Raw genomic sequence first — 27,968 nt, forward strand, 5'->3', positions numbered from 1 at the left:
CAAGTTTCTTGAGTGGCATGGGAGCTGCACTCATCCAGGCAAGTGGGGAGTATTCCATCACACTCCTGCCTTGTGCTTTGTAGATGGTGGACAGGCTTTGGGGAGTCAGGACATCAGTTACTCACCGCAGGATTCCTAGCCTCTGAACAACTCTTGTAGCCACATTATTTATATGGCTAGTCCGGTTCAGTTTCTGGTCAATAGTAACCCCAGGATGTTGATAATGGATCATTTTCAGGTTGGCAAACTGTAACCAATGGAGTGCCACAGGGATCAATACTGGGACCTCCAATATTTACTATCTATCTTAATGACTTGGATGAAGAGAATAATTGTATTGTGTCCAACTTTGCTGACAATACAAAGATATAGGAAAATAAGTTGTGAGAAGGACACAGAGTCTTCATAGGTTTATAGATAGGGTAAATGATTGGGCAAAAAATGTCAGGTGGAGTTAAATGTGGGAAAAAGTGAACTTGTCCACTTTGACAGGAAGAATATAAAAACAGAATATTGTTTAAATGGAGAGAGGCTGCAGAATGCTGCGGTAGAGAGGATTCTTGGTGTCCTTGTACACAAATCACAAGTTAGCGTGTAGGTACAGCAAGTAAATAGGAAAGCAAATGGAATGATGGCCTTTATTGCAAGGGGGTTGGAGTATAAAAGTAGGGATGTCTTGCTGGAACTGTGCAAGACATTGGTGAGACCGCACCTGGAGGTACTGTGTACAGTGTTGGTCTCCTTACCTAATGATGAATATACTTGCATTGGAAGCAGTGAAGAGAAGGTTCACTAGGCCGATTCCTGGGATGAAGAGGTTTTCTTATGTGAAAAGGTTGAGCAGGTTGAGCCTATATTCATTGGAGTTTGGAATAATGATAGGTGATCTCATTGAAACACATAAGGTTCTGAGGGGGCTTGACAGGGTAGATGCTAAGAGGATGTTTCCCCTCATGGGTGAATCTAGAACTGGTGGGGTGGGGGGGAGTTGGGGGGTGCACAGTTTAAAAACAGGGTCAAATCTAGAAGCAAAATACTGTGAATGCTGGAAATCTGAAATAATATGGTCTCAAAACATTAGCTCTGTTTCTCTCTCTACAGATGTTGCCGGGCCTGCTGAGTTTTTCCAGCATTTTCTGTTTTTGTATTAAAAATAGGGTCTCCCATTTCTGAATGAGTTGAGGAGGAGTTTTTTTTTCTCTCAGAGGGTTGGTTGTCTTTGGAATTCTCTTCCATAAAGAGAGATGGAGACTGGGTCATTAAATATATTCAAGGCTGAGTTAGACAGATTTTTGAACAACAAGGGAGTCAAAGGGTTATGATAGCAGAGAGGAAGTTTATGCTACAGTCAGATCATCCATGATCTTATTGAAGAATGAAACATTCCTGATGGGCTGAATGGCCTACTCCTGCTTCTATTAAATATGATCTTACGAATTAAACATTGTAGCCTGTGCCTAAGAATTCCCTATTTTATTGAAGTGCCAACACAAGTAAAATAAATGGTCTGGAATATCCAATGGAATTTGATCCTTACTGTTACTCACAGAAAGGATTCATTCGGTCATCCGGCCTGCTGAGACACCAGTTCCCATGTGACAACAGGGGTTGCTTCTGCTGTCATTGCTGCTATGTGTGCGAGTCTCCACTCCCCACTAATTCCCACTCACTGTCTTTGTGGTTGATGGTGGAAGGTTCGTGTACTTGATTTTTGTATAAATTAATTTCAGACTTTACTGATTAGCTCTCCAAGCCACCACAGCAAATAAAATCATTAAAAATAGTATTTTAACAGGAATATAAAGATTAATCACCCAACACATGAATTGAAATGATGACGCTGGGATTAAGAGCCCCATTATCTGCCAGTTGAACTACACAGGCTGTGTAAAATCTCCCTCCACAAAACCTTAACACACTGGATCTGGGCGTCATACTCATATCAAATCTCATTGAGATTATGATCCCGCCAATCAGGGAAGAATAGTTTCTTGAAAATTATGTTGTTTTGATGTGTTTCGGTGGAATTCCCATTATAATACCACTTCGTCGTATTACTGACAGCATATACATATCTCAGTTCTTTTTAATATTCATTCATGGGATGTGGGCGTCACCAGCTGGGCCAGCATTTATTGCCCATCCCTAATTGCCCTTGAGAGCTGAATGTCTTGCTAGGCCATTTCAGAAGGTATTTAAGTGTCAACCGCAATATTGTGGGTCTGAAATCACATGTAGGCCAGACCAGGTAAGGATGGCAGATTTCCCCTTAAAGGACATTAGTGAACCAGATGGATTTTTACAACACTCGACGATGGCTTCATGGTCAACATTAGACTTTTAATTCCAGATTTTTCATTGAATTCAAATTTCACCATCTGCCATGGTGGGATTCGAGAATTACCCCGGGCATCTGGAGTACTAGTCCAGTGATAATATCACTACGCCACCGCCTCCCTAGTATTGAATTTTAACACTGGAATTCCTATGGGAAATGCTTACCTTGCAGCTTCCAATGCAGCGTGTGAGAGAACACAGCCTTCGATAGATCCAAACTCTGCTGGGACCAGTACGCATGCGCAATCATTCCTGATGCCTTTCGGATTGGTGGCAGGAGTTGAAGTGAATGAATAATTGTAAACGAATTGCGCATGCGAATGGCGGGGGTTTTACCCAGCATCCTCTGCGGTGGAGAATGTCCCCTATCCTCACAACAAGGGCCCAGTGCGCAGGCGTAATACCGCAAACTATTCGAGCATGCGCAGGTTGGTGATTGGGGAAAAGCTTGTTTGTTGCTCGGCAGCCGGTAAGAGGCGAGAGCGGCGAAGTGCTGGGGGGGGGGGGGGGGGGTGGTGGAATCCGGCGGGTGGGCTGGTAGGGTTCATTAACGCCCGATGTCGGCTCCAAAATCCGAATAAAAACCTCCAGGTCCCGCGTTTGCAGATCGGAGGCTTTTACCCCGGGAACAGGCCGGGGTGAATGGCCGCCATTTTGTTTCAGCGGGGATGAATGCGCAGGCGCGGCCATCTTGGTGTGGCAGAGTGGGCGGTGCTTCAGGATCCAGTGACCAGGAGAGAAAATGATTAATTTTATTGTCAGTCTGTAGACAGGAGCTGGAGAACTGAACCCAGGCAGAGGAGAGGGAGGGAGAAAACTGGGAGTGGAGGAAAGAAATGATGGAGATGGTGAGATGGGTTTGGATTTCAGCCCAGGGAGGAGGGAGAGTGTGTGGGACGGGAATTTACAGCTTTGGGGGAACAAGAGTGGAAAAATATTTCATAGAAACTGTCTGTTCTAAATTTCTATCCTGTACTGACAGTAAATAATTTTTTAAACTCTTTCCCAGGTTATTAGAATGACAGGAATTAAGACAGGAAACTGAAACCAAACACCACAGCATGATCTGACAGAATCATCAGGACCTTAATATCATTGGCCTCTGAATGTGAAGGAGAAGCATTTGTCTGTTCTGTTTGTGGGAGAAGATTTCAAACATCAGTGTGACTGGAAAATGACTGAGACACACACACCTGAGTTAGAGCATTCAAGTGAGGAAAGAGCTTTAACAATTTACTCAGCCTGATAGACATTATACCATTCAAATTGTACACCAGTTTACAGTGGGGAGAGACCATTCACCTGCTCCGTTCTGTGTGTGAACAAGGTTTCAACTGATTGCCCAGCTGGGGCAACACAAAGACACGGGCACCATGGAAAAACCGTGGAAATGTGAGGACTGTGATAAAGGATTCAATTATCCATCCCTTCTGAAAAGCCATCGCAGCTCTCATACTGGGGAGAAACCGTGGAAATGTGAGGACTGTGATAAAGGATTCAATTATTCATCCCTGCTGGAAATCCATCGACGCATTCACACTGGGGAGAAACCATTCAACTGTTCCGTGTGTGGGAAGGGATTTACTCAGACAACCTCCCTGATGTTACACCAGAGAATTCACACTGAGGACAGGCCCTTCAGCTGCACTTACTGTGGCAAGAGGTTCATCAGTACATCTGCCCTCACCATACACAAGCGAACTCACACCGAGGAGAAACCATTCAGTTGCACAACCTGTGGACAAAGGTTCAGATCTTCATCCACCCTCAGAACACACCAGCGAGTTCACACTGGGGAGAGACCGTTCACCTGCTCCGTGTGTGGCAAGGGATTCACTCAGTCATCCACCCTCATTGCACACCAGCGAGTTCACACGGGGGAGAGGCCGTTCACCTGCTCCGTGTGTGGGAAAAGATTCACGCGGTTATTCGTCCTCCAGTCTCACCATCGAATTCACACTGAGGAGAATCCATTCAGCTGCACAGCCTGTGGAAAGAGTTTCAGGCAGTCATCCAACCTCACTGCACACCAGCGAGTTCACACTGGGGAGAGACCATTCACCTGCACCGTGTGTGGGAAAGGATTCACAAAGTCCTACAACCTGATGAGACATCAGCAAGTTCATAAGTGACTGCAGCAGTTGGATTCTGCTGCTTTTGCTGCTGCTAATCACATCCAGGATTGATAGTCTGACAATAGGTGGTTTGTTTCTGCTGATGTAAACAACCCCTATAACTGGCTGGAGTTTAATATTCTGGAGATGTCACTGAATTTCAGGGCTGCACTTTCCCTTTTTAAAGCACCGTCTGTGATCTTTCTCCTTAATTCAAGAACTCTCCCCAGGAATATGTTTACAGACAAATTATGAACTTTTACTTCAATCCTAAATTGATCTTTGCTACAAACTCTACAATTCAGTGTCTGAAAGGTTCCACTGATTAACATCTCCAATTAGAAAGTGCTGATTATTCCTTGCTGACACTCTTCACAGCAACACCTCCATTATGAAATTAAATTACCAAGGAACGTTAACCAAAATAGTAAAATGTTTTATAGGCACATCAATAAAAGCTTCATCAATCAACATTGATATTGACAAAAGCAAAATACTGCGGATGCTGGAAATCTGAAACAAAAACAGAAAATGCTGGAAAAGTTCAGCAGGTCCAACAGCATCTGTGGAGAGAAAGACAGAGTTAACGTTTCGAGTCCGTATGACTCTTCTTCAGAGCTAAAGGGAAGTAAAAATCTGATGAAATTTATACTGTTTAAGGGGGGTGGAACAGATGGAGCTGGATAGAAGGCCAGCGATAGGTGGAGACAAAGGAGAGATTGCCAGAGATGTCATAAACAAAAGGTCAAAGGGGTGTTAATGGTAGCGGTACTAGCTAAAGGAGGTGCTGATGGTGGCATTAAGGTCAGAAAGCAGAATGTGGTAATAGCAGGACAAGTATAAGCACTCTGGAAAGAACAACATGAAGAAGTGACAGATGGCCCTAGTGGGGGGGGATGGGGGGAGTGGACGGTCGTGGGAAAAAAGATCGAAAATAGGAGAAAAGGTAGGGAGACAACAATGAATAAAAATGAAAATAAATAAAAATAAGTGAATAAAAATAAAAATTAATATTGAAAAAAACAGGATAAAAAGGGGTGAGGATGGAGGAGAGAGTTCATGGCTGAAGTTGTTGAACTCAATGTTAAGTCTGGAAGGCTGTAAAGTGCCTAATTGGAAGATGAGGTGCTGTTCCTCCAGTTTGCGTTGGGCTTCACTGGAACCTGTCCAGCTATTACCACATTCTGCTTTGTGACCTTAATGCCACCATCAGCACCTTTTGTCAGTATCACTATCGTTAACATCCCTTTGCCCTTTTGTTCATGGCTTCTTTGCCAATCGCTCCTTTGCCTCCACCTATTGCTGACCTTCTATCCAGCTCCACCTGCTCCATCCCCCTTACACAGTATAAATTTCATCACATTTCTACTTCCCTTTAGCTCTGAAGAAGAGTCATAGGGAGTCCAAACATTAACTCTGTCTTTCTCTCCACAGATGCTGTTAGACCTGCTGAGTTTTTCCAGCATTTTGTATTGATACTGATGAAGCTTGGAAGTCACCGGATTCAATCATTTCTGACACAGCAGCAGTAACATTTGGTAAAGGTGGAACCCACAACAAAGGCTGGTTTGAGACCCACTCAGCAGAGATGGCATCTGTCATTGAAGCAAAAAGCAAAGCCTACCTGATGCACAACATAAACCCAACAGCTGGAACACTGCATAACTTGAAAGTCTCCAAGACAGTGGTGGAAAAGACATGAAGATATTATGCAAATAAAAACTGGAATAGCCTACATCAAGAAATCCAAACTGTATTTGGCAACAGAAATCTATGTGCTGTGTATGATGGGATCAAGAGTGCGCTTGATCTGACCATCACCAAAGTTGACCCCCTGAAATCGGCAGAAGGTGAAGTACTCAATGACAGAAGTAAACAGACGTCCCGCTGGGCTGAACATTATTGTGAGCTGTATTCACATGAGACAGACATTTCCCAGCCTCTGTTTGACTCTCTCCCACAGCTTTCTGTCATAGTTGAGTTGGACAAGGAACCCCCGTTACTTGAGCTTGAAAGGGCCATTGATCGCTTAGCAATCAGAAAGGCACCCGGCAAGGATGGACTTCCAGCTGAACTGCTCAAGAACAGAAAGTCCCATCTCCTGCTACACCTTCAGGACCTCCTCTAGCAAAGGTGACAGAGGAAATTGCAACAACTACAGGGACATCTCACTCCTTAGCATCACTGGACAGGCCTTTGCTGGGGTCATGCTTAAAGAATTCATCTACGTGCAGACTGAGTGTATCCAGAAGTACAGTGCAGTTCCTGTGCTGGCAGATCTACAGTGAACATGATCATCTCCATACACCAGCTACAAGAGAAATGTAGGGAACAGGATATACCTCTTTACCTTACTATTGTAGATTTCAGTAAAGCATTTGACACCGTTAGCAGGACAGGATTCTACAAGATTCTGGAGAAAATTGACTGTCCCCTAAAGCTGCTCAGTCTCATCCACTCCTTTCATGACAACGTGCAGTGACTGTACAGTTTGACGTCACCACTTCTGACAGTTTCAGGGTGAAGAATGGAGTGAAACAGACGCCTACACTGAAAACAACAACCCACAATGACACCTGATCACCACAAATAATAATAACTTCTATCAGGGAGATAGAACAGGGAGATGTGACATTGATAATGAGATGAGTCATGAGATAAACGTATTTAAAGTCCAGAAAGGGGTTGTTTAAATCAGTGTTTCCCAAACTTTTTCCCAGTGTGACCCCATTTTAATGCCTCAGACTTTGTGTGACCCCAGAGTGAAAATCTGTGGGGATGAGAGTTGTTTTGCGGTGTGGGGCGGGGGAATTATGAAAGTATTTTGAAATGTTTTCATATTCATTTACGGGATGTGGGTGTCGCTGATTGGGCCAGCATTTATTGCCCATCCCTAATTTCTCCTGAGAAAATTATTAATGTAATAGCCTCCTGATTATTCACCTTATAGGATCCTGATTATTGACACAATTGGCAAATCACTTTAATGTAATAGGATCCTGATTATTGATGCCAAAGGACTCTGATTATTCATTGAAATAATTCTGATTATTAATCTATTAGCATCCTGATAATTTCAATAATTTTCCAATCATTGAAGCAGTAGGCAGCTGATTATTAATGCAATCGGAACCGTGTATCAGAACTGTGTAATTAATATAATAGAATCCGGATTATTAATGTAATAGGATCTTGATTATTAATGTAATAGGATGCTGATTATTTATACAATAAGATCCTGATTGTTGATGCAATAGGCACCAGACTATTAATGTAATAGTATCCTGATGTGTTGGGATCCTGAATCTTAAAGTAATTAAACTCTAAGCATTAATGTAATAGGAACCTGAGCATTGATGTAATCGGATCCTCATTATTGATGCAATAGAATTCTGATTATTAATGTAACATTTCCTGATTATTAATAAGTTATGATCCTGATTATTAACACAATATGATCCTGATTATTAATGTATTATCCTTATTATTAACACATTATGATCCTGATTACTAATGTAGTATGCTGATTATTAACACATGATCCTGATTACGAATGTGTTATCCTGATTATTGATACACTATGATTGATTATTAATATGTTATGATCCTGATTATTAATACATTATGATTCTGATTATTGAAGAAATCGGCTTTTCAGAGAAAAATGAACACCAACCTTTTTACAAACTCTTTTTGCAGCAGCAATTGGGCCTGAGAGAGTGGTTCATTAGGCCGCACCCACCAATAAAACAAAAACACCAGGATTTAAAGGGGCCTCGCAGCTGTCAGGAAACAGTTGGAGACCGACGGCAGCCATTGCTGCCTCGGAGCTCGCGAGCGCAGTCTCATCTCACACCCCACTGGAGGTCACATCCCTCAGTTTGAGAAGCCCTGACTGAGATTGTAAAATGGAAATGGGGTCTTAAAATTTTTGTCACAGTCGAAGCATTTAAACCCTCTTTCTCTCCCCAGTATGAACTCGTTGGTGTGTTTGGAGGCTGGGTGACCAAGTGAATCCCTTCCCACACATGGAGCAGGTGAACAGCCTCTCCCCAGTGTGCAGGTACTGATGACTTTCCAACTCAAATGAATAATTGAATCCCTCCCCACTGTGCTTGTGTCTTGACAGGCCAGATGATCGGCTGAAACCTCATCCAGGGATATGGGAAAAGAGTGGGGGAAGTGGGATTAACTGGATTGCTCTTTGAAAGAGCCAGGGCAGATTTGATGAGCCGAGTAGCCTCCTTCTGTGCTGCACTGTGATGAGATCCTGTGATTCTATAACAGTATAAATGATTCATAATAGAAACCATATGATCGAACCACAGAGCTCACAGTTGCCATTTGGGCCATTGTCTCTACTGTCTCTCTGAAAATGTTACCATTCTGTCCCATTCCCCTGATCTCTCTCCTGAGCCCTGAAAATCTTTCATTATGAAGTAAAAGTCCAAATTACTTTAGAAAGTTACTATTGGATCAGCTTCCACTAGTCATTCAGAAAATGTGTTCCAGATCATCAGAACTCACTGAGTAAAATAACATCTCATGAAGTTTTTGCCAATTATTTTAAATCTGTGTTCTGCAGTTACCATCCATTCTGCCAATGGAAACAATTTCTCCCGATTTGATGAAAATTCTACAAAAATGTCCGCACCTCTATTAAATATCTCCTTAACTTTCTCTGCTCGAAAGAGAATCATCCCAGCTTCTCCAGTCTCTCCGCATAACGGAAACCCCTCATCCCTGATACTATTCTGGTTAATTTTCCGTGTGTTTTTTAATTTATTCATGGGATGTGGGCTTCGCTGGCTCAGCCAACGCTTATTGACCATCCCTAGTTGACCTTGAGAAGCTGGTGGTGAGCTGCCTTCTTGAACTGCTGCAGTCCATGTGGTGTAGGTACACCCAAAGTGCTGTTAGGAAGGTAGTTCCAGGATTTTGAGCCAGTTACAGTGAAGGAACAGCGATATATTTCCAAGTCAGGATGGTGAGTGACTTGGAGGGGAACTTCGAGGTGGTGGTATTCCCATCTATCTGCTGCCGTTGTCCTTCTAGATGGTAGTGGTCGTGGGTTTGGAAGGTGCTGTCTAAGGAGCCTTGGGAATTCCTGTGGTGCATCTTGTGGATGGTATCAGCTGCTACTGTGTGTCAGTGGTGAAGGGAGTAAATGTTTGTGGATGGGGTGTCAATCAAGAAGGCTGCTATGTCCTGGATGTTGTCCGGCTTCTTGAGTGTTGTGGGAGCTGCACTCATCCAGGCAAGTGGGGAGTATTCCATCACAGTCCTGACTTGTGTCTTGCCGATGGTGGACAGGCTTTGGGAAGTCAGGAGGTGGGTTACTCATCGCACAATTCCTAGCCTCTAACCTGCTCTTGTAACCACAATATTTATATGGCTAGTCCAGTTTAATTTCTGGTCAATGGTAACCCCCCAGGGTGTTGATAGTGGGGGATTCAGTGATCAAGGGGCGATGGTTGGATTCCCTCTTGTTGGAGACGGTCATTGCCTGACACTTGTGTGGTGCGAATGTTACTTGCCACTTGTTGGCCCAAGCCTGCATATTGTCCAGCATTGCTGCATTTGAACATGGACTGCTTCAGTATCTGAGCTATCACAAATGGTGCTGCACATTGTGCCATCATCAGCGAACATCCCCACTTCTGACCTTATGATGAAATGAAGGTCATTGATGAAGCAGCTGAAGATGGTTGGGCCAAAAACACTATGCTGAGGAACTCCTGCAGTGATTTCCTCGAGCTGAGATGACTGACCTACAACAACAAGAACCATCTTCCTTTGTGCTAGGTATGACTCCAACCAGTGGAGATTTTCCCCCCGATTCCCATTGACTCCAGTTTTGCTAGGGCTCCTTGATGTCACAACCTCTCAAATGCGGCCTTAATGTCAGGGGCAGTCACTCTCACCTCACCTTGAGAGTTCAGCTCTTTTCATGTTTGAAACAAGGCTGTAATAAGTTCAGGAGCTGAGTGCCCCTGGTGGAACCCAAACTAGGCATCAGTGAGCGGATTATTGCTAAGCAAGTGCCGCTTGATAGCACTGTTGATGACCCCTTCCATTACTTTACTGATGTTCGAGAGTAGACTAATGGGGTGGTAATGTGTGCAACGAGACCTGAGTGTCCTCGTACACCAGTCGCTGAAGGTAAGCATGCAGGTGCAGCAGGTGGCAAAGAAGGCAAATGTGTGTTGGCCTTCATAGCCAGAGGATTCGAGTACAGGAGCAAGGATGTCTTGCTGCAATTGTACAGGGCCTTGGTGAAACTACAGCTGGAATATTGTGTGCAGTTTTGGTCTCCTTATCTGAGGAAGTATGTTATTGCTATAGAGGGAGTGCAGCGAAGGTTTACCAGACTGATTCCTGGGATGGCAGGACTGACATATGAGGAGAGATTGAGTCGGTTAGGGTTATATTCGCTGGAGTTCAGAAGAATGAGGGGGGATCTCATAGAAACCTATAAAATTCTAACAGAACTAGATGCAGGAAGGATGTTCCCGATGGTGGGGGGATCCAGAACCAGGGGTCACAGTCTGAGGAAACGGGGTAGACCATTTAGGACTGAGATGAGGAGAAATGTCTTCACCCAGAGAGTGGTGAGCCTGTGGAATTCGGTACCACAGAAAGTAGTTGAGGCCAAAACATTGTATGTTTCCAAGAAGGAGTTAGATACAGCTCTCGGGGTGAAAGGGTTCAAAGGATGCGGGGAGAAAGCGGGAGCAGGCTATTGAGTTGGATGATCAGCCATGATCATGATGAATGGTGGAGCAGGCTTGAAGGGCCGAATGGCCTACTCCTGCTTCTAGTTTCTATGTTTCTAATTGGCTGGGTTGTATTTGTCCTGCTTTTTGTGAATGGGACATACCTGGGCAATTTTCCACATAGCTGAGTAGATGCCAGTTTTGTAGCTGTACTGGAACAGATTGGCTAGAGGCGTGGCAAGTTCTGGAGCACAAGTCTTCAGTACTATTTCTGGAATATTATCAGGGCCCATAGCTTTTGCATGATCCAGTGCCTTCAGCTGTTTCTTGATATCATGTGGAGTGAATCGAATTGGCTGAAGATTGGCATCGATAATGCTGGGGACATCTGGAGGAGGCCGAGATGGACCATCCACTCCGCACTTCTGGCTGAAGATTGTAGCAAATGCTTCAGCCTTATCTTTTGCACTGATATGGATGGGGATATTTGTGGAGTTGATGGAGGATATCTGGTGTTAGTGGTGGTGTGGATATGTGGTCGGAAACTCATCTTGGGATCAAATCTGACACCATCATTGTGGATGGGGATATTTGTGGAGCCTCCTCCGCCAGTGAGTTGTTTAATTGTCCACCACCATTTGCGACTGAATGCTGCAGGACTGCAGAGCTTAGATTTAATCCATTGGTTGTGGGATCACATAGGCCTCTCTGCTGCTTGGCACGCAAGTGGTCCTGTTTACTCTCTCCAAAGCCTTGACATCTTTCCTGAAGTGTGATTCTCAGAACAGAACACAATATTTTAGTTGAGAATTAAAAAGTGATTTATAAAGATTCATTGTGACTTCCTTACTTTTGTACTTCATGTCTCCATTGATAAATGGAGGACCCACATTAGTTTTTTTTTAAACAGTTTGATCAACTTTTCCTGCTACCTTCAAAGATTTGTGTCCATACACTCCCAGGTCACCCTGTTCCTGCACTCAGTTTAAAATTGTACCATTTAATTGGCTGATTTCTTACCCGAAAGGACATTTGTGAACCAGACGGGATTTTACAACAATCAACGATAATTGCATGGCACCATTACTGATACTAACTTCCACACAAAGAAGACAAACGCTTTCCATCTGATTTAGGTCACGGTGTTGATGGATAAATACTATTTGTAAATTTGTTGCTAAAAATATCTGCAGAAAGTTTGTGTGGAATGTGAACCCACGTTCCCAGATCATAAGCCTCAGGAATACTAGTCCAGTGACGTTATCACTGTGCCACCAACTCCCATCTATTTAGAGTGAGAAAGCAACAGGAGTTTTGGATAATCTCATTTTTCCAGGTTGGCGGGGAGGGGGCAGGGTGAATGTGAGAAGCTGGCCAAGAATGCATTAGAATTGTCAAAGCATGGGTATGGGGAGAATTTCAGCAGCAGATGAGCTGGGGTAGGGTGGAGATGGGTGATGTTATCGAGGTGGAAAATCTGGTGTTAGTGGTGGTGTGGATATGTGGTCGGAAACTCATCTTGGGATCAAATCTGACACCACGATTGTGAAGAGTGTGGTTTAGCCTTAGACAGTTCCCAGGGAGAGGGATGGACTCGGTAGTTGAGGAACAGAATTTGTAGTGGTGACTGAAGATAATGGCTTTGTCTTCCCAATTTTTAATTGGAGAAAATTTCTGCTCATCCAGTACTGGATGTCGGATAAGCAGTTTGATAATTTAGTAACAGTGGAGGAATGGAGAGGGATGGTGGTGAGGTAGAGCTGGGTTTTGTCAGTGTACATGTGAAAACTAACACGGTGCTTTTGAATGATGTCACCTTGTGGCAGCGGGTAGATGAGAAATAGGATGGGCCAAGGATAGATCCTTGGGGGACACCAAGTTCAAGGACTTTGGATGGGAAATGGAGGTTGGAGATGGGGCCGTAATTAGCAAAGATGGTGGGGTCAAAGGTTATTTTTTTTTAGGATGGGAGGCGACAGTGGATTTAAAGGTGAGAGGGACAATACTGGAAGTGAGAGAGAACTGTTAACAATATCAGCTAACATGGAGAAGTTGGGTAGTCAGCAGTTTAATGAGAATGGGGTCAAGGGAGCAGACGTCTGGTGTCTAAGCAGGGTGAATGACTGAGTGTATCTCTTCCCACACACAGAGCAGGTGAATGGTCTCTCCCCAGTGTGAACTCGCTGGTGTCTCAGCAGGGTGGGTCTCACAGACATGATGAGCTCTGGCATGCTTGTCCAGAGAGCGGAGAGAAACTGGAGAAAGATGTGAGTTCAGAACTTGGAAAAAAGCGACTTTAGAGACAGTTTGGTCCGGTGGGCGAGTGGAAAGAAGGGAAGCAGCAGAGGCAGCTGATCAGACTGTCTCAATCTTAGTGACAAAGAAGCTCCATGAGCTCCTTACATTTGTTTTGGAGGTAAGGGTGGAGGAGACAGGGAGAGGGAGAGCACTTAAAAAGGGACTAACTTTTGTTAGAAATATTAAAAAGACTCGATACACTGTTTAACACAAAGCTGACTTATTTGACTTTTATCTAGAATATTCTCCTTATAACTGGGCTGGAGTTTATGAACATCAGCAGAAACAGATCCCAGTGAATATGGTTCAGTCCTGGATGTGATTAACAGTAAAATCCAATCATTGTAGTTATTTGTGAACTTGCTGGTGTGTCTACAGACTGGAAAACTGAATGAATCCCTTTCCACACTTGGAGCAGATGAATGGTCTCTCCCCAGTGTGAACTTGCTGGTGTCTCAGCAGGGTGGATGAATGATTGAATCCCTCACCACACTTTAAGCAGGTGAATGGTTTCTCTTTGCTGTGAGTGCGCTGGTGTATGGCAAGACGAGATGATCGTCTGAGCTCAGTCCCACAGTGAGAGCACCTGAACGGTCTCTCGTCAGTGTGAACACATTGATGATGCATCAGTTCCTGGGAAGTTTCATAACACTTCCCACAGTCTTGGCATTTAAAAGGTCTCTCATCAGTGTGAAATCACTGGTGTGTCATCAGGTTGGCTGAAGAAATGAACCCTTTCCCACATTCGGAGCAGGTGAATGTCCTCTCCCCCGTGTGAACTCGCTGGTGTGTCTGCAAGTGGGATGACTGAGTGAATCCCTGTCCACATTCAGAGCAGGTAGATGGCCTCTGCCCCGTGTGAACTCACTGGTGTGCCAGCAGGGTGGATAACTTTGCAAATCCCTTCCCACAGCTGAAGCAGGTGAACGGCCTCTCCCCAGTGTGACTGTGCTGATGGGTAATCAAATCCCTTCCCACAGTCCCCACGTTTCCATGGTTTCTCCCTGTTGTGACTGCATTTATGATCTGACAAGTCAGATGATCGGTTGAAACTTCATCCACACACCGAACATGTGTACGATTTCTCCTCATTGTGAACAGTGCTTTTTCCTTCCATGTTCAAATTCAGATGATATTCAGGTTATGATACATTCGTTGGCTCTGTCAGATTTTGATGTGATATTTGGTTTCTGTTTCCCGACAGCAAACCCTCCCCTTCTAACACCCTGTGAAGTGAATCTTAAATAGAGAAAAGGGAGTGAGAGAGGACCCACAAAAACACAAAGGCAGGTTGTGAAATTGAGCTGAATAAATCTGGTAATTTGTGGGGCCGGCACTAGGAAAAAGTGACCATGAAAACTGCTCGATTGTCGTAAAAATCCAACTGGTTCACTAATGTTCTCCAGGGAAGGGAACCTGCCACCCAGTCTGGAGCTACACAAGACCCTGGCCTCTAAGGGAAAAGAAGGAGAGAGACAGAGAGAGAGAGAGACAGAGAGAGAGAGACAGAGAAGTGGGAGAGGCAGGAGGTGAAGGAGAGGGATTTTATATATCTTTTTATATATCTACAACTCAACCAGAGCTTTGACAGAATCTCCCAAACCCTAAAGTCCCACTACCTAGAAGGGCCAGGGTAGCAGGCGTATGTAAACACCATCACCTCCAAGTTTCCCTCCAAGTCACACAGCGTCCTGACTTGCCTGACATTCAATAATGGATGAACAGAAATCTCCTCCATTTAAATATCATGAAGACCAAAATCGTTGTCTTTAGTCCCCACTGCAAACACCATTTCTTAATCATTGACTCCATCCCTCTCCCTGGCAACTGTCTGAGGGTGAACCAGCTTCTCACAACCATGGAGTCATATGAGATGAGCTTCCAACTAGCAATGGAGTATAATGTGGGAAAATGTGAAATTGTCCATTTTGGCAGGAAGAATAAAAAATAAGCAAATTATCTAAATGGTGAGAGATCGCAGAGCTCTGAGATTCAGAGGGATCTGGGTGTCCTAGTGCATGAATCACAAAAGGCTAGTATGCAAGTACAGCAAGTGATCAGGAAAGGCAATAGAATGTTATCGTCTACTGCGAGGGGAATTGAATACAAAAGTCAGGAGATAAAAGCAAAATACTGCGGATGCTGGAAATCTGAAACAAAAACAAAAATTGCTGGAAAAACTCAGCAGGTCTGACAGCATCTGTGGAGAGGAAGACAGAGTTAATGTTTTGAGTCCATATGACTCTTCGTCAGAACTAAAGAGAAATAGAAATGTGGTGAAATATAAGCTGTTTAAGGGGGGTGGGACAGGTGGAGCTGGTGAGACAGTGATAGGTGGAGGCAAATGAGAGATTGCCAAAGATGTCATAAACAAAATGTCAAAGGGGTGTTGACGGTGGTGATATTAGCTAAAGGATGTGCTAATGGTGACATTAAGGGTAGAAAGCAGGATCAGCAAGCGACAGATAGCCCTAGTGGGGGAGGAGTGGGGGGAGGAGATCAAAATAGGCTTAAAGGTGGAGATAAAACAATGGATGGAAATAAATTTTAAAAATAATCATAGAAATAGGTGGGAAAAGAATACATATATATATATATATAATATAAAAATTATTAGAAAAAAGTAGGGAGGTTATGCTTTAGTTGTACAGGACACTGGTGAGACCACATCTGAAGTTTTCTATACAGTATTGGTCTCCCATTTAAGGAAATATGTAAATACATTAGATGCAGTTCAGAGAAGGTTTACTCAGCTAATACCAGGAATGGGAGGGTTGTCTTATGAGGAAAGGTTGGACAGGTTCGGCTTGCATCCACAGGAGTTTAGAAAAGTAACAGGCTGAAACCAGGTCCTTGAGGTGTCTTAACAGAATGGATGTGGAGAGGATGTTTCCTCTTGTGGGAGAATCTACAGCTCGGGGTCACTGGTTAAAAATAGGGGATCGCTCATTTAAGAGAGATGGGGAGAATTTTTTTCTCTCAGAGAGTTGTGAGTCTTTGGAACACTCTTCCTCAAAAGGCAGTGGAAGCTGGGTCTTTGAATATTTTTAAAACAGAGCTCGATAGATTCTTGATTAACAAGGAGGTGAAAGATTATCTGGAATAGGCGGGAGGTTACATTCAGATCAGCCATGACCTTATTTAATGGCTGAGCAGGCTTGAAGGGCTGAGTGGCATTCTCCTGGTCCTAGTTCTTATGTATGTGCCACATATCAGCATCATCACCAAGACAACCGATTTCCACCTCAGTGACATTGCTCAACTCCACCCCAGTCTCAGTTCATCTGCAGCTAAAACTCTCATCCATTCCTTTGTTACCTCTAGACTTAACTAATCTAACGCACTCCTGGCCGACCTCCCACATTCAACATCCCTGTAAACATGAGGTCATCCAAAACTCTGCTGCTTGTGTACTTACTCGCACCAAGTCTTGTTCACCCATCACCCCTGCGATCACTGACCTACAAAGGTTCCTGGTCAATAAGCAACTACATTTTAAAATTAAAGTTTTCATTCTTATTTTTAAATTCCTCCATGGACCCTTCCTGTCTCAGTAATCTCCTCGAGGCTCACAACCCTCCGAGATCTCTGCGCTCCTCTTACTCCGACCTCCTGAGCATTCCTGATTTTAACTGTTTGACCTTTGGTGGGTACGCCTTCAGCTGCCAAGAACATAAGCTGTGGAATTTCCTTCCTAAACACCTCCGCTCTCTACCTCACTTTCCTCCTTTAAGATACTCTACAAAACCTACCTCTTTGACCATCTGCCCTTACATCTCCTTACATGACCCCTGTGCCAAATGTCGCTTTATAAAACTCCTGTGAAAACCCCCAGAACATTCCATTACATGAAAGTGCAGTGAAAATGCATATTGTTGTTGTCACCTTCCTTCATCACCACTGGGTGAATAACCTGTAACCCCTGATCTAACAGCATTATGGGAGCACCTTCACCACACGGACTGCAGCAGTTCAAGAAGGTCAAACATCATCTTCTCCACAGGTAATTGGGGGTGGGTAATATGTGTTGCTCACCTTGTCACTGACGCCCAAATCACAAAAAACCTTTAAAAGTATGTATGTTAAACAGGTAAAAAACATTAAAAGAAATACTTGTTCCTTTAACAATATAATTTTCCATCACACCGACAGTGTTTGTTTAACAACCTGATCTCTCCTGGATAAAAGCGCTGAAGAAGAGTCATACAGAATGTTAACTCTGTTTTTCTCGCCACAGATGCTGTTAGACCTGTTGAGTTTTTCCAGCATTTTCTGGTTTTGATTTTGAAAGCTGATTTGTCTCAAACTCCAAGAGAAAACTGGACCTTTCTGTTTGTGGCTTTAAACAGATGAAACCCTGTGGGTGTGGAGCAAACATTTCAACATTTGTTAATGAAATGTGTGAACATGAAGAAACAATGTACAAACAATTCAAGGGCTGACTTTAAGGAATAATTGGGCAGACAGGAAATGTCATCATTACGAATATACATATATATATGAAATAGAGCAGAGGTCGGCCATTCAGCCCCTCGAGCCTGCTCCGCCATTCAATAAGTTCATGGCTGATTTGTTTGTATTTCGAGTTTCAACTTTTCAACTACCTCTGATTAACTTTGAGTCCCTTGCTTAACAAGAATCTATCTTCCTCTGCCTTAAAAATATTCAGTGATCCCGCCTCCAACGCCTGATGAGGCAGAGTTCCAAAGTCGCACAGCCCTCTGAGAGAAAAAAATTCTCCTCTTCTCTGCCCTTATGGGCGACCGCTAATTTTAGAGTAGTGCCCCCTGGTTCTGGACTCACCCACAAGAGGAAACATCCTTTCCACATCCACATAGTCAAGACCATTAAGGATCTTATATACTTCAATCAAATCACCACTCACTCTTCTAAATTCTAGTGGAAACAAGCCCAGCCTGTCCAACCTATCCTCATAAGACAACCTGCTCTTTCCAGGTATCAATCTAGTAAACCTCCTCTGAACTGTTTCCAATGCATTTACATTCTTCCTTAAATCAGGGGACCAAAACTGCACAAAGTATTCGAAATGCAGTCTCACCAATGACTTGTATAACTGAAGCATAATATGCTTACTTTTATGTTCAATTCCCCTTGTAATAAAATATAGCATTCCATTAGCCTCCTTGATTACATGCTTTACCTGCAGACTAACATTTTGTGACTCATGCACAAGAACACCTAGATATCCCTTGGAATGCTACAGTCATTCTCCGTTTAAGTAAAACTCTGCTTTTTTATTCTTCCTGCCAAAGTGAACAGCTTCACATTTTCCCACATTATACTCCATCTGCCTGCTCACTCAACTTATCTATATCTATCCGCAAACTCCTTATGTCTTCTTCAAAATATAATTTCCTACCTAGCTTTGTGTCGTCTGCAAATTTAGCTACCATGCCTTCACACCCCACATCTAAATCATTGATGTAAATTATAAAAAGTTGAGGCCACAGCACAGACCCCTACGGGATTCCACTCGTCATATACTGTTAATCAGACAAACACCCATTTATGCATACTTACTGTTTTCTGCCAGCTAGTCAATCCTCTATCCAGGCTAATATGTTACCCCCCAGATGAGAATAATGAGAGCCCCTGGTTTCAATAAATGAACTGACAGAAATGTTAGGACAGATTAGGGAGAAGATTAATACTGTCACCATTCAGAACAACACAGACTATAAAAAACAACTGATCTCAAAAACAATCTCTTGTAGTTTGTAGTTAAGGAGGGGGTGTGCTGAATCAGATTTACAGGGGTTAAATATGGTTTCCACGTTGGACATTCACATTCAAAGCTTCAAAAATTAGACATGAAACCCCTCAACATTAATCATGACAAGTGGGAAATAGCTGATGATCGATGCAAATGACACAAGCTGTGGGCAGGGTTTCACCACCACACCGACATATGATTTCAGAAGCTTCAAAGCAGGCACCACCTCTGCAAACAAGATGTCAGCTGAGATTATTCCGCAACATAAGTAATGAATACCATCATATGTGGCACTTTTGACAGGCTTTGCCTTTCCAGAATTGGATTGTTCAGCCATCAGATGAAATGCAACAGATCATCTCGTCTGACCTCACCAAGTGTCTGAGGCTGCATTCCCATTATCTCTCACAGATGAAAGGATGCCAAGCATATGGAACAATCACATTCAAATCAGGAACTCAGATGGGGATATGGATTGGTGTTAGGTGGGAAGCCTTAAAATCAGAGTGACGGTATTTGAGAACTGATTCCTGTGATAGCAGCAATCCCATTGCTATCTGTTAGTAAGACTGATGGGGGTATTTAAAGTGAAGGCCGTGGATGTGCTGGGAGATGGTGTACACGGGGAATTTGTGAAATATCAGAGGATAATAGTGAGGGGAAATGAAGGGATCTGGAAAAAAGAACAGACTCTTCGTGTTGTTACAAAGGAAGTGGGAACTGGTTGTACAGATGTCAGTTTTCGCACAACACACGCAAACAAAACAAAAATGGGTAACGTCCAATCGATCAGGTAGACAAGGATTTGCCTCACACCAGCTAACCTGACTACTGACTAAGATAAAGTATCGGAGCCTGTAATGACCAAAAAGTTCAAAGTAGAAATTCAAGCAAATATTACCCTCCAGGGACTACGAGCAGTTTTGACTATCTAATTCCTGCAATTTCTCTGAACCTTAAATCTATAATGAATGGCAGCTTGGACAGAGGCAGCAATGAAAAGTTGAGCGATCAATAGATATTGAGCAGTCTATGACCACCCGGGTGATCAGCCACAGTGGGAGATTTTAGACAATACAGGACAATATCCTTGGCTAATTGCAGCCTCTACTTTCCACTTGGTATTACAGATGATGCTAATTCCCTTACATTGATGATCTGGTTGAAGGTCAGGACTCCAAACAGAATGGCTGGAAATATTGCTACAAACTCCCTGTGAACCTAACCTTCTGATTTCTGTTTTGTAACCACCTTTCCATCCATTCTGCTTCCTGACCCTTCACTCCACACAGGCTGATCTTGATCACCTTGTAGATTGTACACACTGTTATGGATAACAAGCTGGTTACAAAACAGAAAACAAAAGAGGTTGAGAGCAACTACTCAGACTGGCAGAAGGTGGGAAGTGATGTTCCACAGGAAGCAATGCTGGGACCACAGTTATTCACAATTTACGTAAACGATTTGGACTCAGAAATCAGAAATCCAATTTTAAAGTTTAGTAGCAGAATTATAGTAAATCAATAGTTAATAAAACTTTGTCGCACAGTTCATTAAATCTAGGAATTCAGTAGCAGACTGAACAATTACAAGAGGAAGTGATGAAATGAGTTATTTATGAATTAATTGATTACCAGATTGGGAGATACAGTTAATACTGAGGAAGACTGCAACAAAATCCTGGGATCCTAAATGCACACATTAATAAAACAGGGAATTCTTGGAAACATGCTGCAGCTCCTTCTTTATCTGGAGATCAAATGTCAGTTGTATAATTGTCCCAGTAGTTAAAAGGATCCTGTGAACTCCTTCATGTGTTATTTTAATACAGACTTTAAACTATTTTAACTGTATTTTATGTTAAAGGAGCTATATCAATATAAGTTGTTGTTGACGTTGGCTTAAAGTGGTGGACTCAGGGCTGTCACTAAAAAATCCTAAAAATTTCACAGAATAATCACCATGGTCATTTTTAAACTGAAGACTTAATCCTGCTGTTTCAGATTCAGTCAAGAACAGAGCACAGTTTTACACCAATCTCTGATTTAACAGCACGTTTCCAGTCTGCCTGACTCAGGTTGTACAACCACAGTTGTAAAGGAGCCTTCTGCTCTGTGCCTCAGAGCTTTGAAATACAATGGTTACAAAACAAAAATCAGTAGTTTAGATTTACAGGGAGTTTTTATTTTTCCATCCATTTTTCTATGTGGCCTTGGACTCGACACAGCCTGACCTTGGTCATCTTTAGACTGTACGTACTGCACAGAAGCGGCTGGGACACATTCCTTACATGCCTGAAGATTAAATCAGATGGGAAAGGCAAAACTGTACAACAATGTGCTAAAAACAAAGCTTGATATTTATCCAGAATATTAAACAGCGGTCCATTTATATGGTTTATTAACATCAGGAGAAACAAACTCCACTGTCAGAAAGAATTCAATCCTGAACATGATTAACACCAACAGTAATCGCAGAATCCAACTTCTATAGTCACCTGTGAACTCGCTGGTGTGTCAGCCAGGAGCCTGACTGAGTGAATCCCTTCCCACACACGGAGCAGGTGAATGGTCCCTCCCCAGTGTGAGTTTGCTGGTGTCTCTGAAAGTTTGATGAATGATTGATTGCCTTCCCCACAAGGAGCATATGACTGAACTCTGCTCAGTGTGAATATGATGGTGTCTCAGAAGGCTGGGTGAATTAATGAATCCCTTCCCACATTCGGAACAGGTGAACAGTCTCTCCCCGTCAATGAGTTTCTGCTTTTGATGGTGAATCAAATCCCTTCCCACAGTTCCCACATTTCCACAGTTTCTCCATGGTGCTGGTGTCCTCGCATCCCTCCAGGTTGGATGATCAGTTCAAACCTCGTCCATACAATTTCTCCCCTCTGTGAATGGTGTGATGCTTTTTTAGGCTGTGCAATTGGTTAAAACATTTCTCCTTCTATATTTAAGGTTCAATGATATCGAGTTCCTGATTTATTGAGTGATTGTGATGTGATGTTTCATTTGAGCTTCCCGTCTGCAAATCCTCCTATTCAAACATTATATAAAAGGAGATTACTAATGTCAGCACAGGATAGAAACTCAGAACAGAACAATTCTAGTTTCTTTTTCATTATTTGTTAATAAGATGTGAACGTCACTGGCAAGGCCAATGTATGTTTTCCATCCCTAATTGCCCTGAGAAGATGATGTTGAACCACGTTCTTGAACCACTGCAGTCCATGTGGTGTAGATGCCACTAGGAAGGGCTATCCAGGATTTTGACACAGACAGTGAAGGAATGACAATATATTTCCAAGTCTGACCTTGTGATGGAGGAAAGGTCATTGATGAACTAGCTGAAGATGGTTGGGCTGAGGCACTACCCTGAGGAAATCCTGCAGTGACGCCTTGGGACTGAGTTGATTGGCCTCCAGCAACCACAGCCATCTTCCTTTGTGCAAGATTTGACTCCAGCTAGAGGTTTCCACCATGATTCCCATTGAGTTCAATTTTACTGGGCTTCCTTTATGCCACACTTGGTAAAATGCTGCTGGGATGTGAAGGGCAGTCACTCTCACCTCACCTCTAGAGCGCTTTTGCCAATTACCTTATACCTGAGCTGTCTGCTTACCAATCCTTTGACAGTGGAAACAGTCTCTCCTTATGAAGAGGGTTGGAGTCTTGCAGGAGGACACAGGCGGACAAGACCATGGGAAGAATTGAACAAAGAAAGATAATTTTAAAGTATTCAGCTAGTAGGCATCTTCACCAGTACAAACTGTGGTTCAGCACTAAAAGAATGAATGTTTCTTTATATTTTTTATTATGTGGACATCACTGGCTGGGCCGGCATTTATTGCTCTTGAGAAGGTGGTGGTGAGCTGCCATGAATGTGTAGAAGGGTGAGGGTTTGTCCCTCTAAATGCCACAAATGGACGCATAATGAGGAGGAAATCAATCTCTATGTTTAATTAACAGCAACATGGAACGAGGAAAATGAATGCCTTTAACCACCTTGTCAACTTGGTACTGAAGTGTCTGACATTCATAAAAGGAACTCCAAAAAAACAAAATACTGACAAATGTTAAAGTGATTTGTTAATAAAATAAATTTCGAGTTAATTTTTGAAAGATAAATTGTTTACCAGGGTTTCATATTGACTCACTAGACTGGCCAACTCTGGATCCAGTTCTGAAGCCCCAGAATTGGTTACAGAACCCGATGTTCCCTTGGCCCTCTGAGTTGTCTTCCTGTTAGTTCCCAGCACAACCAGTCAGCACTCGGCAAGATTACACTGTCTGATAAAGTTAAGGGGTTGGGAGGAAAAAAAAACAACTGAGGCCATGAATCTAAGTTGGGGAATTAAAATAGAGAAATGTTCAAAGAAAATCATTTAAAACTATTCATATGAATTATTGCTCTTAATGTCTTCATTTTGCGAGAGACTGGAGAGGTGGGGGTGTACAGGTTTGGAGGCGGTGGTGGGAGTTAAGAAAGTTCATTGCTTTATATCATTCTATTCTTCCATGATTGTGATACATGAACTTTCTCTCCTTTTATTACATAAATGGCGGACTATAGGGCGCAGAATGCACGGCGAGAATGAATACGGTACATCGCTATCAGTTGGGCCGCAATGCGCAGGCGCATAAAGGCCCCGCCCCCGGAGACTGGCCATCTGCACGGAGCATGCGCGCTGTGTTTCCAATGAACTGAGCGGGGTGGGGGGCGCATCCTCAGCAAGAGGGAATAAATAATGAAAAAGTGATGGTGCGGTCCCAGCATTCTTCGCGGTGGAAACTACATGTTCAAACAACGGGGGCAAGTACGCATGCGCACTGTTGCATAGTATTCCGAGCATGCGCAGCCTGAGCGATGACGATGCAGAGACGTTTGTTTGTCGCTGGGCAGCGGGTAAGAGGCGGCGGCGGCGGGGAACCGGCGGGTGGGCGGAGAGGGTTCATTAACACCGCCGTAGGCCGCAAATGCCGAAAAATTACCTTCCAGTCCCGCGTTTGCAGCTCAGGGTTTTTTTTTATTTGGAGGCCTAGGTTAACCATCTCCATGTTGGTCCAGCGGGGAGCAGGGCGCATGTGAGACCATCCTGGTGACTTCCAGAGCGTGGATGGTGCTTCGGGGTCCCAGTGACCAGGAGAGAATGTGATTGACTCATTGATTTTATTCTCACCCTGCACACAGGCGCTGGAGAACTGAACCCAGCCAGAGTAGAGGGAGGGAAAAACTGGGACAGGCCGTTCAGCTGCAGTTACTGTGGAAAGAGATTCAGACAGTCATCCAGCCTCATTGAGCACCAACATGTCCACACGGGTGAGCGGCCATTCACCTGCTCCGTGTGTGGGAAGGGATTCACTTGGTCATCTGGCCTTAGGTCACACCAGCAAGCTCACACTGAGGAGAAGCCATTTAGCTGCACTTCCTGTGGAAAGACGTTCAAGCGTTCATCCAGCCTCGTTGAACACCAGCGTGTTCACTCTGGGGAGAGACCATTCACTTGTTCCGTGTGTGGGAAGGGATTTGCTGGGTCATCCAGCTTCCAGGAACACCAGCGAATTCACACTGAGGAGAAGCCATTCAGCTGTACTTCCTGTGGAAAGAGTTTCAGGCAGTCTTCTGATCTCAATGTGCACCAGCCAGTTCACACTGGGGAGAGGCCGTTCACCTGCTCTGTGTGTGGGAAGGGATTCACAAAGTTTTTCACTCTGCTAATACACCAACGCACTCACACTGGGGAGAGGCCATTCATCTGCTCTGGATGTGGGAAGGGATTCACTCAGTCATCTAACCTATTGGCACATCAGCGAGTTCATAAGTGTCTGCAGGGATTAGATTCTCCTGTTATTGCTCCAGTTAATCACCTCCGAGATTGATTGAAAATATTTGCTTTATTTCTGCTGATGTTAAACTCCAGCCAGTTATAGTGTTGTGAATACCTAGTTCATGGTTTGTATGTTTTAGAATATAACTCATAGTTTTATGAATGGGAGCGGAGGAAAGAAATGGTGGAGATTTTGCAACGGGTTTGGATTTCAGCACAGGAGGGATATAGAATCTGTGGGACGGGGGTTTAACGTTTTAGGGGAGCAAGAGAGGAAGAAAAATTCCATAGAAACTCGAATTGTACATTCTGAATTTCAATCCTGTACTCAAGGTGATGACTTCTGTAAACTCTTTTTACAGGGTATAAGAAGGAAAGATTTGCAGATGGGAAGCTCAAACCAAAGTAACATCAAGATCTGATAGAGTCTCTCAAGTTACCAGATCTGAATATCATCAGCCTTTGAATGAAGAAGGAGAAATGTTTACCTGTTCTGTCTCTGGGGAATAAAAAATCTAACTTTAGTGTAATTGGCACCTTCTGTGCTGTACCCTTTGTAAGATGCTATTCTATTTAACAGCACCGGGACACATGCACACACAAGTAAGAATGTTCCAGTACATTGACTGTGGAAATAGCTTTAACCAGTTACATGGCCTGAAAGAACTTTGCACTATTCGCAATGGAGAGAAACTGTATACATGTGTGTGTCGATGAGTCTTCAACTGATCATCCAAACTGGAGAGACACAAGGACACCGGCTTCATGGAGAAACCATGGAAATGTGAGGACTGTGGGAAAGGATTCAATTATCCATCCCTTCTGGAAATTCATCGACGCAGCCACATTGGGGCCGGCACTCTAGAGAAACCGTGGAAATGTGCGGACTGTGGTAAAGGATTTTATTATCCATCCCTGCTGGAAAACCATCGACGCAGTCACACTGGGGAGAAGCCGTTCATCTGTTCTGTGTGTGGGAAGGGATTTACTCAGTCAACCTGCCTCATGTCACACCAGAAAATTCACACTGAGGAGAGGCCGTTCAGCTGCACTTCCTGTGGCAAGAAGTTCAGGCAGTCATCCCATCTCACTGCACACCAGCAAATCCACTCTGAAGACAGGCCGTTCAGCTGCAGTTACTGTGGAAAGAGATTCAGACAGTCATCCAGCCTCATTGAGCACCAACGGGTCCACACAGGTGAGCGGCCATTCACCTGCTCCGTGTGTGGGAAGGGATTCACTTGGTCATCTGGCCTTAGGTCACACCAGCAAGCTCACACTGAGGAGAAGCCATTTAGCTGCACTTCCTGTGGAAAGACGTTCAAGCGTTCATCCAGCCTCGTTGAACACCAGCGTGTTCACTCTGGGGAGAGACCATTCACTTGTTCCGTGTGTGGGAAGGGATTTACTGGGTCATCCAGCTTCCAGAAACACCAGCGAATTCACACTGAGGAGAAGCCATTCAGCTGTACTTCCTGTGGAAAGAGTTTCAGGCAGTCTTCTGACCTCAATGTGCACCAGCGAGTTCACACTGGGGAGAGGCCATTCACCTGCTCTGTGTGTGGGAAGGGATTCACAAAGTCTTTCACTCTGCTAATACACCAACGCACTCACACTGGGGAGAGGCCATTCGCCTGCTCTGGATGTGGGAAGGGATTCACTCAGTCATCTAACCTATTGGCTCATCAGCGAGTTCATAAGTGTCTGCAGGGATTAGATTCTCCTGTTATTGCTCCAGTTAATCACCTCCAAGATTGATTGAAAATATTTGCTTTATTTCTGCTGATGTTAAACTCCAGCCAGTTATAGTGTTGTGAATATCTAGTTCATGGTTTGTATGTTTTAAAATATAACTCATAGTTTTATGAATTAGAGTTTTAAATAGAAATTAAGGCAAAATATATTTGAAACTGGTAAAATCAGCCCTGAAGTAAATGCAATTCAAACAAGCTTGGTGTTTATCACACGTCCTGGGGGTTATCATTGACCAAAAACTGAACTGGGCTGGCTAGCCATATAAATACTGTGGCTACAAGAGCAGGTCAGAGGTTAGGAATCCTGAGGTGAGTAACTCACCCCCTGACTCCCTGATGCCTGTCCACCATCTAGAAGTCACAAGTCAGGAGTGTGATGGAATACTTTCCACTTGCCTGGATGAGTGCAGTTCCATCAATGCTCAAGAAGCTTGATGTCATCCAGGACAAAGCAACCCCTCCATTTACACCCCATCCACAAACATTCATTTTGTCCACCACTGATGTACAGTGGCAGCAGTGTGTATCATCTACAAGATGCACTGCAGGAACTCACCTAGGCTCCCTTGCACCTTCCAAACCTATGGCCATTACCATAGAGAAGGACAAGGACGGCAGACACATGAGAACACCACCATCTGGAATTTCCCCTCCAAGCCATTCACCATCCTGACTTGGAAATACATCACCATTCCTTCACTGTCACTGGGTCAAAATTCTGAAACTCCCTAACAGCACTGTGAGTGTACCTACACCACATGACTGCAGTCATTCAAGAAGGCAGCTCACCACCACCTCAAGGGCAATTCAGGATGGGCAATAAATTATGGCCTAGCCAGCGATACCCACAACCCATGAATGAATAAAGTAAATAGAATGTTGGGGCCATGTTGACTCAAGAGTATAACAGTGTGAAAGATTAGATCATAAAACAGCAGGTGGGCTTACTTAGCTGAAGAACTGGAGACATGTCATTCACAGTTATTCCAGTAAAAGTTGTTATTCATGGTTTCTCAAGATTAAGGAAAGCTTTGAAATTAAAAGCTAGTTAATTTGCATTTGTACCTGTGTCACATCATCATGGAGATGGTGGAGCTTAAGAAGAATCAATTCATTTTGATGTTTGCTGAGAGTTTTAGTAGTTGCAGCTTGGACCTGGTGTGTGCAGTTTGCAGCTCACTAAGGAAG

The 27,968-nt window shown here is 43.7% G+C and overlaps 3 protein-coding genes and 1 pseudogene across 4 annotated transcripts in view; 1 reads left to right on the plus strand and 3 right to left on the minus strand.

Moving 5' to 3' along the window:
* Positions 1–27,968, minus strand: part of LOC144697271 (uncharacterized) — a 407,386-nt gene that overhangs the window by 180,608 nt on the left and 198,810 nt on the right. The window lies entirely within an intron of this gene.
* Positions 1–27,968, minus strand: part of LOC144696971 (uncharacterized) — a 204,964-nt gene that overhangs the window by 165,591 nt on the left and 11,405 nt on the right. The gene's annotated exons all lie outside the window — the stretch shown is intronic.
* On the plus strand, positions 3,280–27,652 carry LOC144697868 (uncharacterized). The gene is made up of 4 exons (XM_078569837.1): positions 3,280–4,465; positions 20,193–20,201; positions 24,442–25,076; positions 25,757–27,652. Exons 1-4 carry the CDS (start codon positions 3,711–3,713, stop codon positions 26,782–26,784), a joined length of 2,427 nt encoding a protein of 808 aa, XP_078425963.1. The 5' UTR covers positions 3,280–3,710; the 3' UTR covers positions 26,785–27,652.
* LOC144698407 (uncharacterized) lies at positions 13,838–14,557 on the minus strand (annotated as a pseudogene).

The sequence above is a fragment of the Cetorhinus maximus genome, chromosome 23 (genome assembly GCF_964194155.1).
Source record: "Cetorhinus maximus chromosome 23, sCetMax3.hap1.1, whole genome shotgun sequence".
Lineage (NCBI taxonomy): Eukaryota > Metazoa > Chordata > Chondrichthyes > Lamniformes > Cetorhinidae > Cetorhinus > Cetorhinus maximus.